Source organism: Hippoglossus stenolepis, chromosome 1 (assembly GCF_022539355.2).
Source record: "Hippoglossus stenolepis isolate QCI-W04-F060 chromosome 1, HSTE1.2, whole genome shotgun sequence".
In the NCBI taxonomy this organism is placed as follows: Eukaryota; Metazoa; Chordata; class Actinopteri; order Pleuronectiformes; family Pleuronectidae; genus Hippoglossus; species Hippoglossus stenolepis.
Window position 1 is genome coordinate 4,620,715 of NC_061483.1, and position 13,045 is coordinate 4,633,759.

The 13,045-nt window shown below is 38.6% G+C and overlaps 1 protein-coding gene and 1 long non-coding RNA gene across 2 annotated transcripts; one reads left to right on the top strand and one right to left on the bottom strand.

Annotated features, from left to right (window-relative positions):
* The first annotated feature begins 29 nt into the window (after window positions 1-29).
* LOC118114125 lies at window positions 30-480 on the top strand. The gene is made up of 2 exons (XR_007032726.1): window positions 30-139; window positions 232-480. It is a non-coding gene; the product is annotated as an uncharacterized LOC118114125 (long non-coding RNA).
* A 7,111-nt stretch (window positions 481-7,591) lies between these two features.
* On the bottom strand, window positions 7,592-11,936 carry LOC118108874 (ubiquitin-conjugating enzyme E2-17 kDa). The gene is made up of 7 exons (XM_035155761.2): window positions 11,871-11,936; window positions 11,681-11,765; window positions 11,132-11,163; window positions 9,725-9,802; window positions 9,148-9,253; window positions 8,236-8,329; window positions 7,592-8,143 (listed from the first exon to the last, which is right to left on the bottom strand). Exons 1-7 carry the CDS (start codon window positions 11,934-11,936, stop codon window positions 8,098-8,100), a joined length of 507 nt encoding a protein of 168 aa, XP_035011652.2. The 3' UTR covers window positions 7,592-8,097.
* Between the last annotated feature and the right edge of the window lie 1,109 nt (window positions 11,937-13,045).

The window sequence follows — 13,045 nt, forward strand, 5'->3', positions numbered from 1 at the left end:
TAAATATTCTTCATCTTAATGTTATTTTGTGTCTCTTCATTTCAGTTTTATTGTCCATATGTGCATTGTTGCGGGATCCAAACCCAGACGATCCCTTAGTTCCAGACATAGCTCGAATGTACAAGACCGACAACAAAAAGTGAGTGTACACACAGGCTCGGGTGAGACTTCTTTTTTCTGCTTATATCATCAGTGCTGTCGTGAGGTGACCACGTTCTTTTCTCTCCTCAGATTCAACGAAATGGCAAAAGAATGGACCCGCAAGTATGCCATGTAAAGAAAATAATAACATCCAAGAGAAGAGGAAGAACATGCTGAATTTTTTTGCATCTTGTTACAGATGAAGCTGAGTGAAAGAATGTACTGTTGCAATTCCTCTAAAAATGGAAGCAATTACAAGTCATTTAATATGGTGTTCTTCATCTTGTATTATTATTATTATTATGGGTATTATTATTATTAAAATCATCGGGAACTATCTAACAGTTTAATTATTTTCAATTAGAGTCATCACAAAATAAATCTTACAAACTGTACTCTTTTTTTTTTTTCTTTCACTGGGAGAAGCTGTGACATTAGCTTTTTGTTGGATTTACACAGGTACATAGATCAGATTTTGAACCCAGTCAAACGTGTTCCTAAGGGTTGAACATGCTCTTCTGTTCATATCCATCTGTGCTATAGAAAGGGTAAAAATCCTGTTTCTGTTCTTGTGTAAACAGTCTGTCACTTGTATCTGACGCCCCTGTGGCACCTTTTGTACTGATTAAAGGATGGGACTGTTTGTTATGACTATGGTCTGTACATTTTTATCACAGTGCATTTTGGATCTTTATGTGATCTTGTTGTATTACGTGGTCGGATTTATTGATGATATTTTTTGGTGTAACTTGTTTGTAATTACCACCTAGATGATGTAGCAAGCATTAATTTGGCACAAAAGTTTAGTCATAAATACCTATAGGAAAACGGATAGTAAATATTAAGTATCACTAAAAGAAACAAAGAACCTTGAAACTAGTTTTTTCTTTGTGGTGGGGCATTCATAAGAAGAATAAAAGCAAACTTAAAATGTCTTCAAACTGGATTTGGACAAGATCAATCAATCAAATTTTATTTGGACAGGCCATATTCAAAATCTCAATTTGTCTCACAGGGCTTAACAAGGTGCGATACCCAAAAAAACATAGAGACCTCAGAGAGAGCCACATGAGAGGGATCCCTCTCCCAGGACGGACAGAAGTGCAGTAGATGCAGCGTGTAACTGAGAACATCAAATAATAGAGATAAGAGAGAGAGACTAGGAACAGCATCAGGTTTCAGCTCTGACTAGTTGTGATAAGTGATAATTATGGATGCCCCAAACTACCCCGAAAATCAAGACCAGCCAGGTGAGATGACAGCTCACCAAAACCAGGATGAATAAGACTAGAGGTCCGGACAACATGGACCCCAAGGTCTTCAAGGTGTGTGTGGAGCATCTATACAACCTCTCGCTGAGGCTGCCCAAGATCTGGAAGACATCCTGCATCGTCCCTGTGCCCAAGAAGGAGCGTCCCAGTGCTGCAAACGACTTCGAACCTGTGTTTTTAATGTCACATGTCATGAAAACCTTTAAGAGGATCGGCCCACAGCACCTCGGGCCCAAAGAATGGTCAAATTGCACATGAACACAACTCTGATCCCATCTCTATATTGCCATTTTTATATATTTCTATATTTACTCATATTTTTAGTCGTACTATATTTTCCACTTGAGCTGTTACTTTCTTTATTATCATCGACCTTCAGAGCCGGAGAGCCCCTGTTCTCCACCATTTTAGACCTAACTAGATGCTCCCTCTACAAAAACTACACTTAAGTACAGATTTACACTCTGCCTAATTATTTCCACATAACTTCACATCAACTACAATTGAGGCAAATGCTGCTGTTTTTACCCAACTAGGGCTACATTTATTTGATAATTGTGCATAGTCCACTTTGTAGATTAAAAATATACAATTTAAAAATAAAAAACAATAAATAATAGTGTCTCTGCATAATATATTTAATGTAACATAATGTTTACATAATATACACTGAAAAATATATTGAAAAGTATAGACAGTACAAATAAAATAGCTTAAATGTAATATGGGACAATAAAACTGGAAGAGATAAAGAGAAAAATCTAAAATCTAAATGTCATACTTTTAAAGTATAACAGCCAATAATGTCTCAGGTGTTTATTTGTTTGTTCATGGGACTATCACATGTGTATGTGTGTTGTTTACAAATATAACAGTGATCGAGAATCATTCTATATAATTTCAAAATAGAAAACTAGTTGTGTGACTCTATCATGTCTCTAATTATTTTTCAAAAATGTGTCCTATATAGTAACACTGGAGTAAATATTATCTTTAAAACCCCCAGCAGATGGTGTGTACGTGTGCTTGTTTGTGTATTGGTTTTTGTTTCCTATTCAAGACCTTTTCCAGCATAAACACTAATCTTGTCAGGACCAGTGGACCTCATGGGGACCAAAAGAGGCCAGACATGATTTCTGACCTCCTGGATAAGGTTAGTGGTGAGATGTGAATTGTGGTTAGGTTAAGGTTATATGTTATAGCCATGAAATGGTCATAGTTAATGTTAGGGATAATGTTTTTTCGTTTGGGCTGCACGATAAAAAATCTATCACCATCGCGATATCAACATGGGCGATAGACATATCGCTAATGGCGGCAAAAAATGTGATAAATGGTGTTCGATGCGCCACGCATTCACACTCTGCGTGTCAATATATTTGGCCAATCAGATGAAGCCCTGCTACCCTAGATGATAAATTAAAGAAATTCATATCATTGACGGGTTTTTCTGTCAATGAATTATTGTCAAAAGAACAGAGAGAAAACTGATTATTTGAAAAACAGAGATATGACGAAGCCGTGTCGCTCCGTCAAATCTCGCTCTGCCTCCTCCACTGTGGAAACTTCAAGTGATCTCGTTTGTCCCGGGTCAGATTCATCATTATGATAAACGTGTGCATGTCTATCTATAGTTTTGAGGACAAATTTTGGTCCGATACCATCATTGTGAGGACATTTTGGCTGTTCCTCACAAACTCAAAGGACTGTTTGAAGGTTAAGAATTGGTTTTAAGGTTAGGGTTGGATTTAGGTTTAGGTTTGGGCCCGAACCGACTCATTTACCTGCTCCGTCCTATCCGCAAAAACTAAAACCTGAGAGCCCGTCCTATGTGGACTTGTGGTGCAGATGCCAATGTTGATAGTGGGGAGTAAAAAATCCAATACCAATATATTGGCAAATATATCTGTGAACATTAAAATAATTCAGACATAGCTAAACATAATTAAGACTTTGTATGTGATATTTTAACGTATTTAAGACTTTAAATTCAGATTAGGGAATTTTAGACTTTTCCAACCGGCAGTAATTGTGGATTCACAGTTTTATTTCACTGTCTTAAACAATGTGAGACAAAAGATTTCTTTTACATTTTCACTGATTTCACAGAGAATAATTCATGGATCTTGATGAGAATAATAATACATTTAGGGGACTGGTGGAATCCACGATTATTAATCTAGATTTTTGCATTTTGTGATGAAATATGACTATGAAATATGTTGAAAGTAAACATGCAAAAATAAAGAAATCAAGGAATAAATGGAATGTTCCCGGAAGAAGAGGACTGTTTGGGGCGGCGTATAGCCTAACTGGTAGAGCTGCTGCCCCAAAGAGGAAAGCCGACCCGCGGCCATTTATGCATGTCCTCCCCCACTCTCTCTCTGTCCCCCTTTCACAACTAAGCCTCTGTCCTATACAAATAAATAAATAAAGGTTATAAAAAGCCCCAAAAATACATTTAAAAGAAAAGGACTGTTTAAAATGACACGTTTAATGTTAAAGATTAAAGACATGTTCGATGTTCTGTATCAAAGGCTCATGCTCTTTGATCGTAAATGTTCCTTAAATACCTTTTATCATTAAGTCTCTAATATATAGCAACAATAAAAGGAAGGAGATATACCATCTGTACAAAGGATAATGCGACATTGATTTCAGAAAGTGACACCCCACTGTGAGAGAGGGAAAACTTCTACTGACGCAGAAATCTGTTCAGAATAATTGTAACTTTCTATTTCAAACTGAATAGATTAAACCAGTGATGGAAGGTTTTTGTCACCCAAACGTGGAGACTAGTCAAACCCCAGGTTCGATTCAGCAGAACTCTATTTGTATGTCTCAACAAATAAGCTACCTCCTAGACCTGCTGGCGAAGGAGAGGGCCTACCGTAGTACAGAGTACCACTGGAGGATCCAACTGGGCCAAGAGTTGGAGGAGCACAAACAAGAGCTGGTTCGACAGAAAAAGCTAAAAGAAATGTTCATTAACAGAGGAAAGGAAACAAAGCAAGAGCTGGAGATGTTACAAAAGTACAGCAATGCAGAAGCCCTCAGCGCCACAAAGATCGCCTCTCAGGTAAACAACACCATCAAGAGGAAGAAGAAAAAAGACCTTCAGAAAGATTACGAGGAGCTGAAGGTGGCACACATCATCAACCAGGAGAAGTTTAACAATGAGGTTCAGCTGGAGAAGGATAAAAACAAGCTTCTCCAAGAAGAGATGGAGAACTTCATAGCTTCCTTTGAGGAATTATACCAAAGTCAAGAAACCAATCAGGAGAAGTTCAACACCGAGCTTCAGGAGGAGAAGGAGAAGAAGAACGATCTCCAAGAAGAGATGGACAACTTCATAGCTTCCTTTTCAGAATACTACCAAAGTCAAGAAACCAATCAGGAGAAGTTCAACACCGAGCTTCAGGAGGAGAAGAAGAAGAAGAAGGATCTCCAAGAAGAGCTGGAGAAGCTCAGAGCTTTGTACCATTACATGAGCGAAAGCTATAAAGCTGATGTTCTCGCTGCCAGGCAGAAGGTTGACCACTACCAGAATGAGCTTGAGATACAAATAAGGTTCCAAGACGAGAGAGTGTTACAGGATGAGCTCCTGGTGAAACACCTGAGGGATGAGCAGGACTCTCTCCGTCGGCAGACGGAAGAAATGAGACTCATGCAGCAAAACGCTTCTGAGCAGGAAACCATTTTGCAGCAAGAGATGGAGGAGCTGAAAACTCAGTTCTATACTGAGGTCTGTGGTGAGAGTCAGGGGGTTAACACTGAAGTCTGCCAAAGTCATGCAACCAACCAAGAGAAGTTCAACACCGAGCTTCAGGAGGAGAAGGAGAAGAAGAACGATCTCCAAGAAGAGATGGAGAACTTCATAGCTTCCTTTTCGGAATACTACCAAAGTCAGGTAACCAATCAGGAGAAGTTCAACACCGAGCTTCAGGAGGATGAGAAGAAGAAGAATGTTCTCCTAGAAAAACTGGAGAAGCTCAGCGCTACTTATGATGAGGACTTCCAAAGATATATATCTGATGTTTCCAGCACTGAGCTCACTGAGGACGAGTCTCTCTCCAATGTTCTCCCTGATCCCAAACCCAAGGAGACGGGGCTGCCTGAGAAGACAGAGAAACCAAAGAAGGCTTCATTCTGGAAGAGAGTCCGCCGCTTTGTGGGGTTGAGAAGGAGGCGGAAGAAGGAGGTGGAAGAAGTCAGCGGCGCCAACATCCCCCAGCAACTGTGCTGACTTTACCTTCTTCACCTGCTGTGAGGACTGTCAAGGTTAATGGAGGGATTTACAATTTGATTCCAAAACATCATGAAAAATAATAATGTCCTCACAATGATAGTATCGCACCAAATAAAACGATAAAAAAATGAATTTCTTGCATATGTTGATGTATTTAGGATAAGATAAGACAAGATGTACCTTTATTTATCCTCCGTAGAGGAAATTCACAAATGACACAGCAGCAGAAGAAAGTGAGAAACATCCTCCTGCAGAACCGTTCCAGATGTGCACATGCAAGAGTCATGGAACCACAGTTTAGGCCTGTGCATGCACCACCAGTTTGGTTCTCATGGTTTTCCAGGTATGCATATGTCAAACTCTATCAAAGCTGCCAACATTATTAAAACAACATATATATATATATATATATATATCAAATTTTCTTCTCTTCTATAAAATGTTAGATTTTTTCATCAATATAAACATTTATTAAGTTAACTCAGCCATAACCCTACGTAATAAACATTCATCAAAAACAGCTGTATGCCTGCACACATGCAAATACAAATATACAGACACTGATATCTATATCTATATCTATACAGACTTTATACAGATTTTGTGAGTTTTTTCAAGGAAACATAAACTTGAAGAGCTTTTGTTGACCTTCATTTGGGCACAGCCATGGAAATCTGACTGGAGACATAGAGTGCTACTTAAAGCTGTTCACTATGCCACCAGTATATTTATTTGTCTATCATAGAGTGCTGGAATTAATATTCTGCCTTGATGATGTTAGAATGAATACTAGATGTTCAGTTTACCTCTCTTAGTGGGTTTGGAACTCGTGCATGCGTAGGTCTAAAATGGTGGAGAACAGGGGCTCTCCGGCTCTGGAGGTCGATGATAATAAAGAAAGTAACAGCTCAAGTGGAAAATATAGTAAGACTAAAAATATGAGTAAATATAGAAATATATACAAAAGTAGGGATAATTCTATATATACACAAGGCTATTTAAAAAAAAAAAAGGCAATATAGAGATGGGATCAGAGTTGTGTTCATGTGCAATTTGACCATTCTTTGGGCCCGAGGTGCTGTGGGCCGATCCTCTTAAAGGTTTTCATGACATGTGACATTAAAAACACAGGTTCGAAGTCGTTTGCAGCACTGGGACGCTCCTTCTTGGGCACAGGGACGATGCAGGATGTCTTCCAGATCTTGGGCAGCCTCAGCGAGAGGTTGTATAGATGCTCCACACACACCTTGAAGACCTTGGGGTCCATGTTGTCCGGACCTCTAGTCTTATTCATCCTGGTTTTGGTGAGCTGTCATCTCACCTGGCTGGTCTTGATTTTCGGGGTAGTTTGGGGCATCCATAATTATCACTTATCACAACTAGTCAGAGCTGAAACCTGATGCTGTTCCTAGTCTCTCTCTCTTATCTCTATTATTTGATGTTCTCAGTTACACGCTGCATCTACTGCACTTCTGTCCGTCCTGGGAGAGGGATCCCTCTCATGTGGCTCTCTCTGAGGTCTCTATGTTTTTTTGGGTATCGCACCTTGTTAAGCCCTGTGAGACAAATTGAGATTTTTGAATATGGCCTGTCCAAATAAAATTTGATTGATTGATCTTGTCCAAATCCAGTTTGAAGACATTTTAAGTTTGCTTTTATTCTTCTTATGAATGCCCCACCACAAAGAAAAAACTAGTTTCAAGGTTCTTTGTTTCTTTTAGTGATACTTAATATTTACTATCCGTTTTCCTATAGGTATTTATGACTAAACTTTTGTGCCAAATTAATGCTTGCTACATCATCTAGGTGGTAATTACAAACAAGTTACACCAAAAAATATCATCAATAAATCCGACCACGTCAATACAACAAGATCACATAAAGATCCAAAATGCACTGTGATAAAAATGTACAGACCATAGTCATAACAAACAGTCCCATCCTTTAATCAGTACAAAAGGTGCCACAGGGGCGTCAGATACAAGTGACAGACTGTTTACACAAGAACAGAAACAGGATTTTTTTACCCTTTCTATAGCACAGATGGATATGAACAGAAGAGCATGTTCAACCCTTAGGAACACGTTTGACTGGGTTCAAAATCTGATCTATGTACCTGTGTAAATCCAACAAAAAGCTAATGTCACAGCTTCTCCCAGGGAAAGAAAAAAAAAAAAGAGTACAGTTTGTAAGATTTATTTTGTGATGACTCTAATTGAAAATAATTAAACTGTTAGATAGTTCCCGATGATTTTAATAATAATAATACCCATAATAATAATAATACAAGATGAAGAACACCATATTAAATGACTTGTAATTGCTTCCATTTTTAGAGGAATTGCAACAGTACATTCTTTCACTCAGCTTCATCTGTAACAAGATGCAAAAAAATTCAGCATGTTCTTCCTCTTCTCTTGGATGTTATTATTTTCTTTACATGGCATACTTGCGGGTCCATTCTTTTGCCATTTCGTTGAATCTGAGGAGAGAAAAGAACGTGGTCACCTCACGACAGCACTGATGATATAAGCAGAAAAAAGAAGTCTCACCCGAGCCTGTGTGTACACTCACTTTTTGTTGTCGGTCTTGTAGATTCGAGCTATGTCTGGAACTAAGGGATCGTCTGGGTTTGGATCCCGCAACAATGCACATATGGACAATAAAACTGAAATGAATAGACACAAAATAACATTAAGATGAAGAATATTTATGCAAGGAAATGTCTTGTTCACACTACACGATTTTCAGCCCAATGTTTCCACTTGTCAACAAATTTTGGAACTCAACAAAAAAAACACTCAGATCAGGGACAAATCAGCGTTCGCTATCTGTGAACTCTTCAAAGATGCGATTTAAAGGCTTGCTGACAAATCCGCTTCCTCTGTCTTGATTTCTAGCAGATAAATATCAAGAAAAATTGGCAACAATTACAGCCAATCGGAGCTCAGGATGGGGTGAAGGTGGTATATAGAGGTAGTGGTTTGGTTTGAAATTTAGTAGTAGGCCTGGTTTAAGTATGAGCCACACAAAGTAAAACATTTAAGTGTATATTATCAAAGCAATTAGTAAATATTAAGCTATTTTCCCTAATAAATAAATACAATTATTACAAAGTTAAATGTAGAGTTGAGAATAATTATCATTATTAGATTTTTCCATACAACTGTGATTTCCATGGACGCATTTTGAGAGGATCAGTCAAACTCAGTGTGTCTCTTCCTGATCAAATGTAGTTTGGAGACCAGACATACCAGTCAGGGTTTATCCTGTTGAAAGATGGTGTAGTGCAAGATCCCCTGTCACCCCCCGTCAGTCGTGTAATATGAACTCACAGTAACTGCCAGAACCGGAATCACATGACACCAATGGTGCAGTCGTGTAGTGTGAACATGGCTAATTTCAACAACAAGGCAATTTAAAATGTTTAACTTCAAATATAAAAGGCATCCAGAATAAAATATAAAGAGAGAAGACTATAATTACCTCCAGAAATTGTTAGTGCTGGAGACCATTCTGAACGGAGAATGTCCAAACAAATACTGCCATTGCTGTTAATATTTGGGTGATAAATCTTTGTTGTAAATGATACCTGTAAAAAAAAACATATTTATTCAGATGGTACTAGTGTACTAATGTTCATTAGGTTCTGAGCCACAACAATTAGTTTCACATAAAATAATATATACTACATTAAGGATCAAAGTGACAGTTTTTAGCTTTTATCAATACAGGAAGAACTTTACAGAAGATATAAGGATTTAAACACAGTAAGTTTAAATAATGGATTCCAGAGGAAAGCCACCAAACACTTTTTCTTGGCTTCCTGTGTTTTGGAACAGCGAGTAGTTGCTGTTGATCCCAGCTACCTCCTATCATAGAGCCTGTACACAACAGGCTGTAGCTATTCATTATCAAGCTAGTATAATTTCATCACACAGCTAGAATGAGTTGGACAGTCATGGAACATACAATTTGTAGGTTATAATCTCTTAGATAATTTACATCGTTACATTTCACAGTATGACCGGACAAAGCTTGGAGTAACCACAGCACTTCTTACAAGTGGTGGCTTGACTGGGTAGTCGGTGGGGAAGTGGATTGTGAGAAAGAAAACTCCTCCTTGGAATGGAGAATCAGCCTGGTGTAAAGACATGAGAACATTTCTGTCAGCAAAACATTTCCCACTAAATCAGGTTCAAACACAATGTTGACAGATCAGTAGTAATTAATTCAAATAAATCTGCATCAGAACCTGATAAAGACATAACTTTATTTACTTTTATATTGTTATTATAATATAATTTTTGTTGTTCAGACCATGTGTACCGTTAGTAAAAAAACATTTATGAAATCCCAGCAGTTAATGTGGTGGGATCTCCGTTGTCATTTTTCACTTTATATATAACTGGAAACCGTTATTGGTAACTGTTTGGTTAACTACTGTTAAAATATTTGAAAATAAATTAACGTGACACATTTCTTCTGCTATAAATTGTATCATTTACAGAAACCCGATTCTCCTGGTTTGTTCAAATTGACCTGTTGGATTGTTATTACTTGTTACTTTGCTGTAAAGTGTATTTTAGACCATGATATGTTTGTGTAGGGACAATGACTTCATTCTTCAACTTGACTGATCAATATGTGGCTTGTTACAAGTTTGAACCTGAATGTTTCTACTCCGTGGCAGGATAGCTGTGCTTCACAGGTTACTATGATCAATTCCAGTTAAAGTTTCATATTCGACTCTTCGGCGTCATATAAACCATATTTTGGCCCTAAATATCCTTTAGGATATTTAGGCTTAAACAACAGTGTAAATGACTTTGTTTCGAGTCGAATATGTCTGGGCTTGCGGACACTTGGATGACACCACACAAGCAGTATAAAGGCATGTTGTGTGTTTTTTCTGTTGTTTTATTACGTCTCTTTGGCAGAAACACTGTTTACCCCTGAGACTCCTAAAGTGTTTTGTGGACTCAAACACTTCACCCAGCCCTCCATAGGCATAGTGGTGGGGAGATAATGAGTGAATTTCCATCTTTCGGTGAACTATCCATTTAACCTCATACAGCTGCTTTGGTGTGAACTGGACACAAGGTGAAAGTAAATCAACCTGACGGTGCAACTTCTGTAACAGTGTTGGAACCAACTTTCTGAACAATGTTTGATTTCCACTTCAGGAAAAAACAAGAAGTGTGCTCATCAGCTGAATGAGACAAACACTTCGATTACGTGGTTCTACAAGACCATTCAATGAAGTTAAAATCAATAACTGTTTACTTATTCTGTGCTTTAACTTCAGAAACATTAAGACATTGAATTATGTAAATTTAAATAATTACTGGAGGTAATGGAGTTTAGTGTAGGCTACTTAAAAGAATGGTAAACAATCTATGTCCATATAGGTAATAAATGCCGCACAAGATTCTATATGAGAGGACTGAAAGACTTAAATGATACTCACTGGACCCATAATGGTCGACTGCCAATGAAACACTGGAAGCAATTAAGGGAGAAACAGAGAAACACAGAAGAATGTAAGCTGTACATGTCACAGACACAATGTTCATCACTCATAATGAATCCACTATAAACAATGACTGTTTATAAAGATGGACGAAGCGGCTCTACTTCTTCATGATGTACCAAAATAAAGTTGTTCTTTTCAACTACCAATTTTCTGTCTAGTGGAGCCACAGCCACCCACAATGCATGCATACATACAAAGCATGGGATAAAGCACACTGCTACAATGGCCTTATTTGTTGGTTTTATGCAAAGTGCGTTTCAGTGTCGCAATTGTGTGCTATTATCCAATATTGACCATCAAACAACCCATAGAACGTGGAGTAGGAAGGTTCCACTTTCAAGGGAGGAATGTTGCACTTTTTTTCTAGAACACAGGTATGCTATGTCAAATAATACAAAGGGGGTGGTGCGAGCCTGAGGGGGTTGTTTTACCAGGAATATAGAGTGTGTGTGTGTGTGTGTGTGTGTTTGTGTGTGTACTCACAGTCATCCCCAATTGGTCCAGCAGAGCAGTTTGCTGGAGGGTCTCTTCCGAGGTCCTGCAGGTCCTGTTCAACACAGCAGAAATACTGCAGTTAGCTATTCTAATGAACAGGTTCTCCTCATTAGAATAAGGTAAAAAATCACTTTTTCTTTTCAATCAAATGACTATGGTTTTTCCCCCCTTGTTCTACCTGATGATGCCTGTGACTGTAGGTGTTGGTTTCTCTTAGTAAAGTCTTTGTTATTAGCATAGCCATAGTGACTAATGCTGATAATGTACACACTGTTTTGTTTCTATCCCATCACACAAGTCAGAAAACTCAAGACTCCACTGTATGTGTACCTCATGATACATTCAAACAATAAAATAAATCAATTCAGGGACAGCAGGTGGTAAAGTGGTTGGCACTGTCATCTCCCAGTAAGAAAGTGCAGGGTTTGAGCCTGACGACAATAAATCTCTGTTTCTCAGTGTTTCTCCAACAGTTCAAAGAACCAGGGAAACTGGAAACTCCACATTTTCTGTAGCTGTGAGTGTGGAAAGTTGTGTGTCTGGTTATGCGAGGACTGTGATGGACAGTGACTTGTCCAGGATGTTTGAGAATGAATGATCTGAAGTGGCTCGACCACATTTCACTGCAGTGCTAAGACGACTCTGAGTTAAGATCTCAAATATCAGCATTGTCTCAGACATTAGGGCCACGGAGGATATTATCACACTGTTTACCACAGGCTGAGTAGCAATGAGGAATAAAATGATCTAAATGAGTAAATTGCGGGAACAGCATTCAGGTAAATTTGTGTTCTCTTCTGTGAGTCTTAAGTTAAGTTGATGTGCATCTCTCTACTACCACTGTCTTGCTTGCCAGCCACTCCCAGGGGCCTGTTGAGCAAAGCAGCTTTAACTAACTCTGACAAGACCAACTGAAATCTGAGTTGATGAAGCCCGAGATGGGAAACTTCTGAGAACGGACTTGAGGTAAAGTGGAGAGAAGCCTGATGCTTCTGTGGTGTTGATCTAATATTGATATTCTATCCAGACAGTTCCGCTGTCAGCATTACCTGCATCTTAAACCCTAATGAACCCGAAAGGCGTGAAATACAGGAGGGTTGTTGTTTGTAGACAAGACAGAATACGCCACAGTGACATTTAAAACACGTTGAACAGCTCATTGGAGCTACGGTGGGAGGCCCTATTGTATTTCGAAGGACTTGTATTTCCCTTTTGGGGCTTTTTCAGGGCCTAGACATGCTGAAATCATGACCAAAGTTTGCAGGGAATTCAAAACCCCAAAAAGTTGTTGTATTCTGGAGTAATTTGAAATGGGTGTGGCAAAATGGCTCAACAGCGCCATCTAAGGAAAAG

Coding starts and splice junctions, on each gene's coding strand:
- LOC118108874 (XM_035155761.2), bottom strand. CDS start 11,936: ATGGCTATGCTAATAACAAAGACTTTACTAAGAGAAACCAACACCTAC. Junction 9,803..11,131: donor AGTCGACCATTATGGGTCCA/GTGAGTATCATT, acceptor TCTTTACACCAG/GCTGATTCTCCATTCCAAGG. Junction 9,254..9,724: donor ACCCAGTCAAGCCACCACTT/GTAAGAAGTGCT, acceptor TTTTTTTTACAG/GTATCATTTACAACAAAGAT.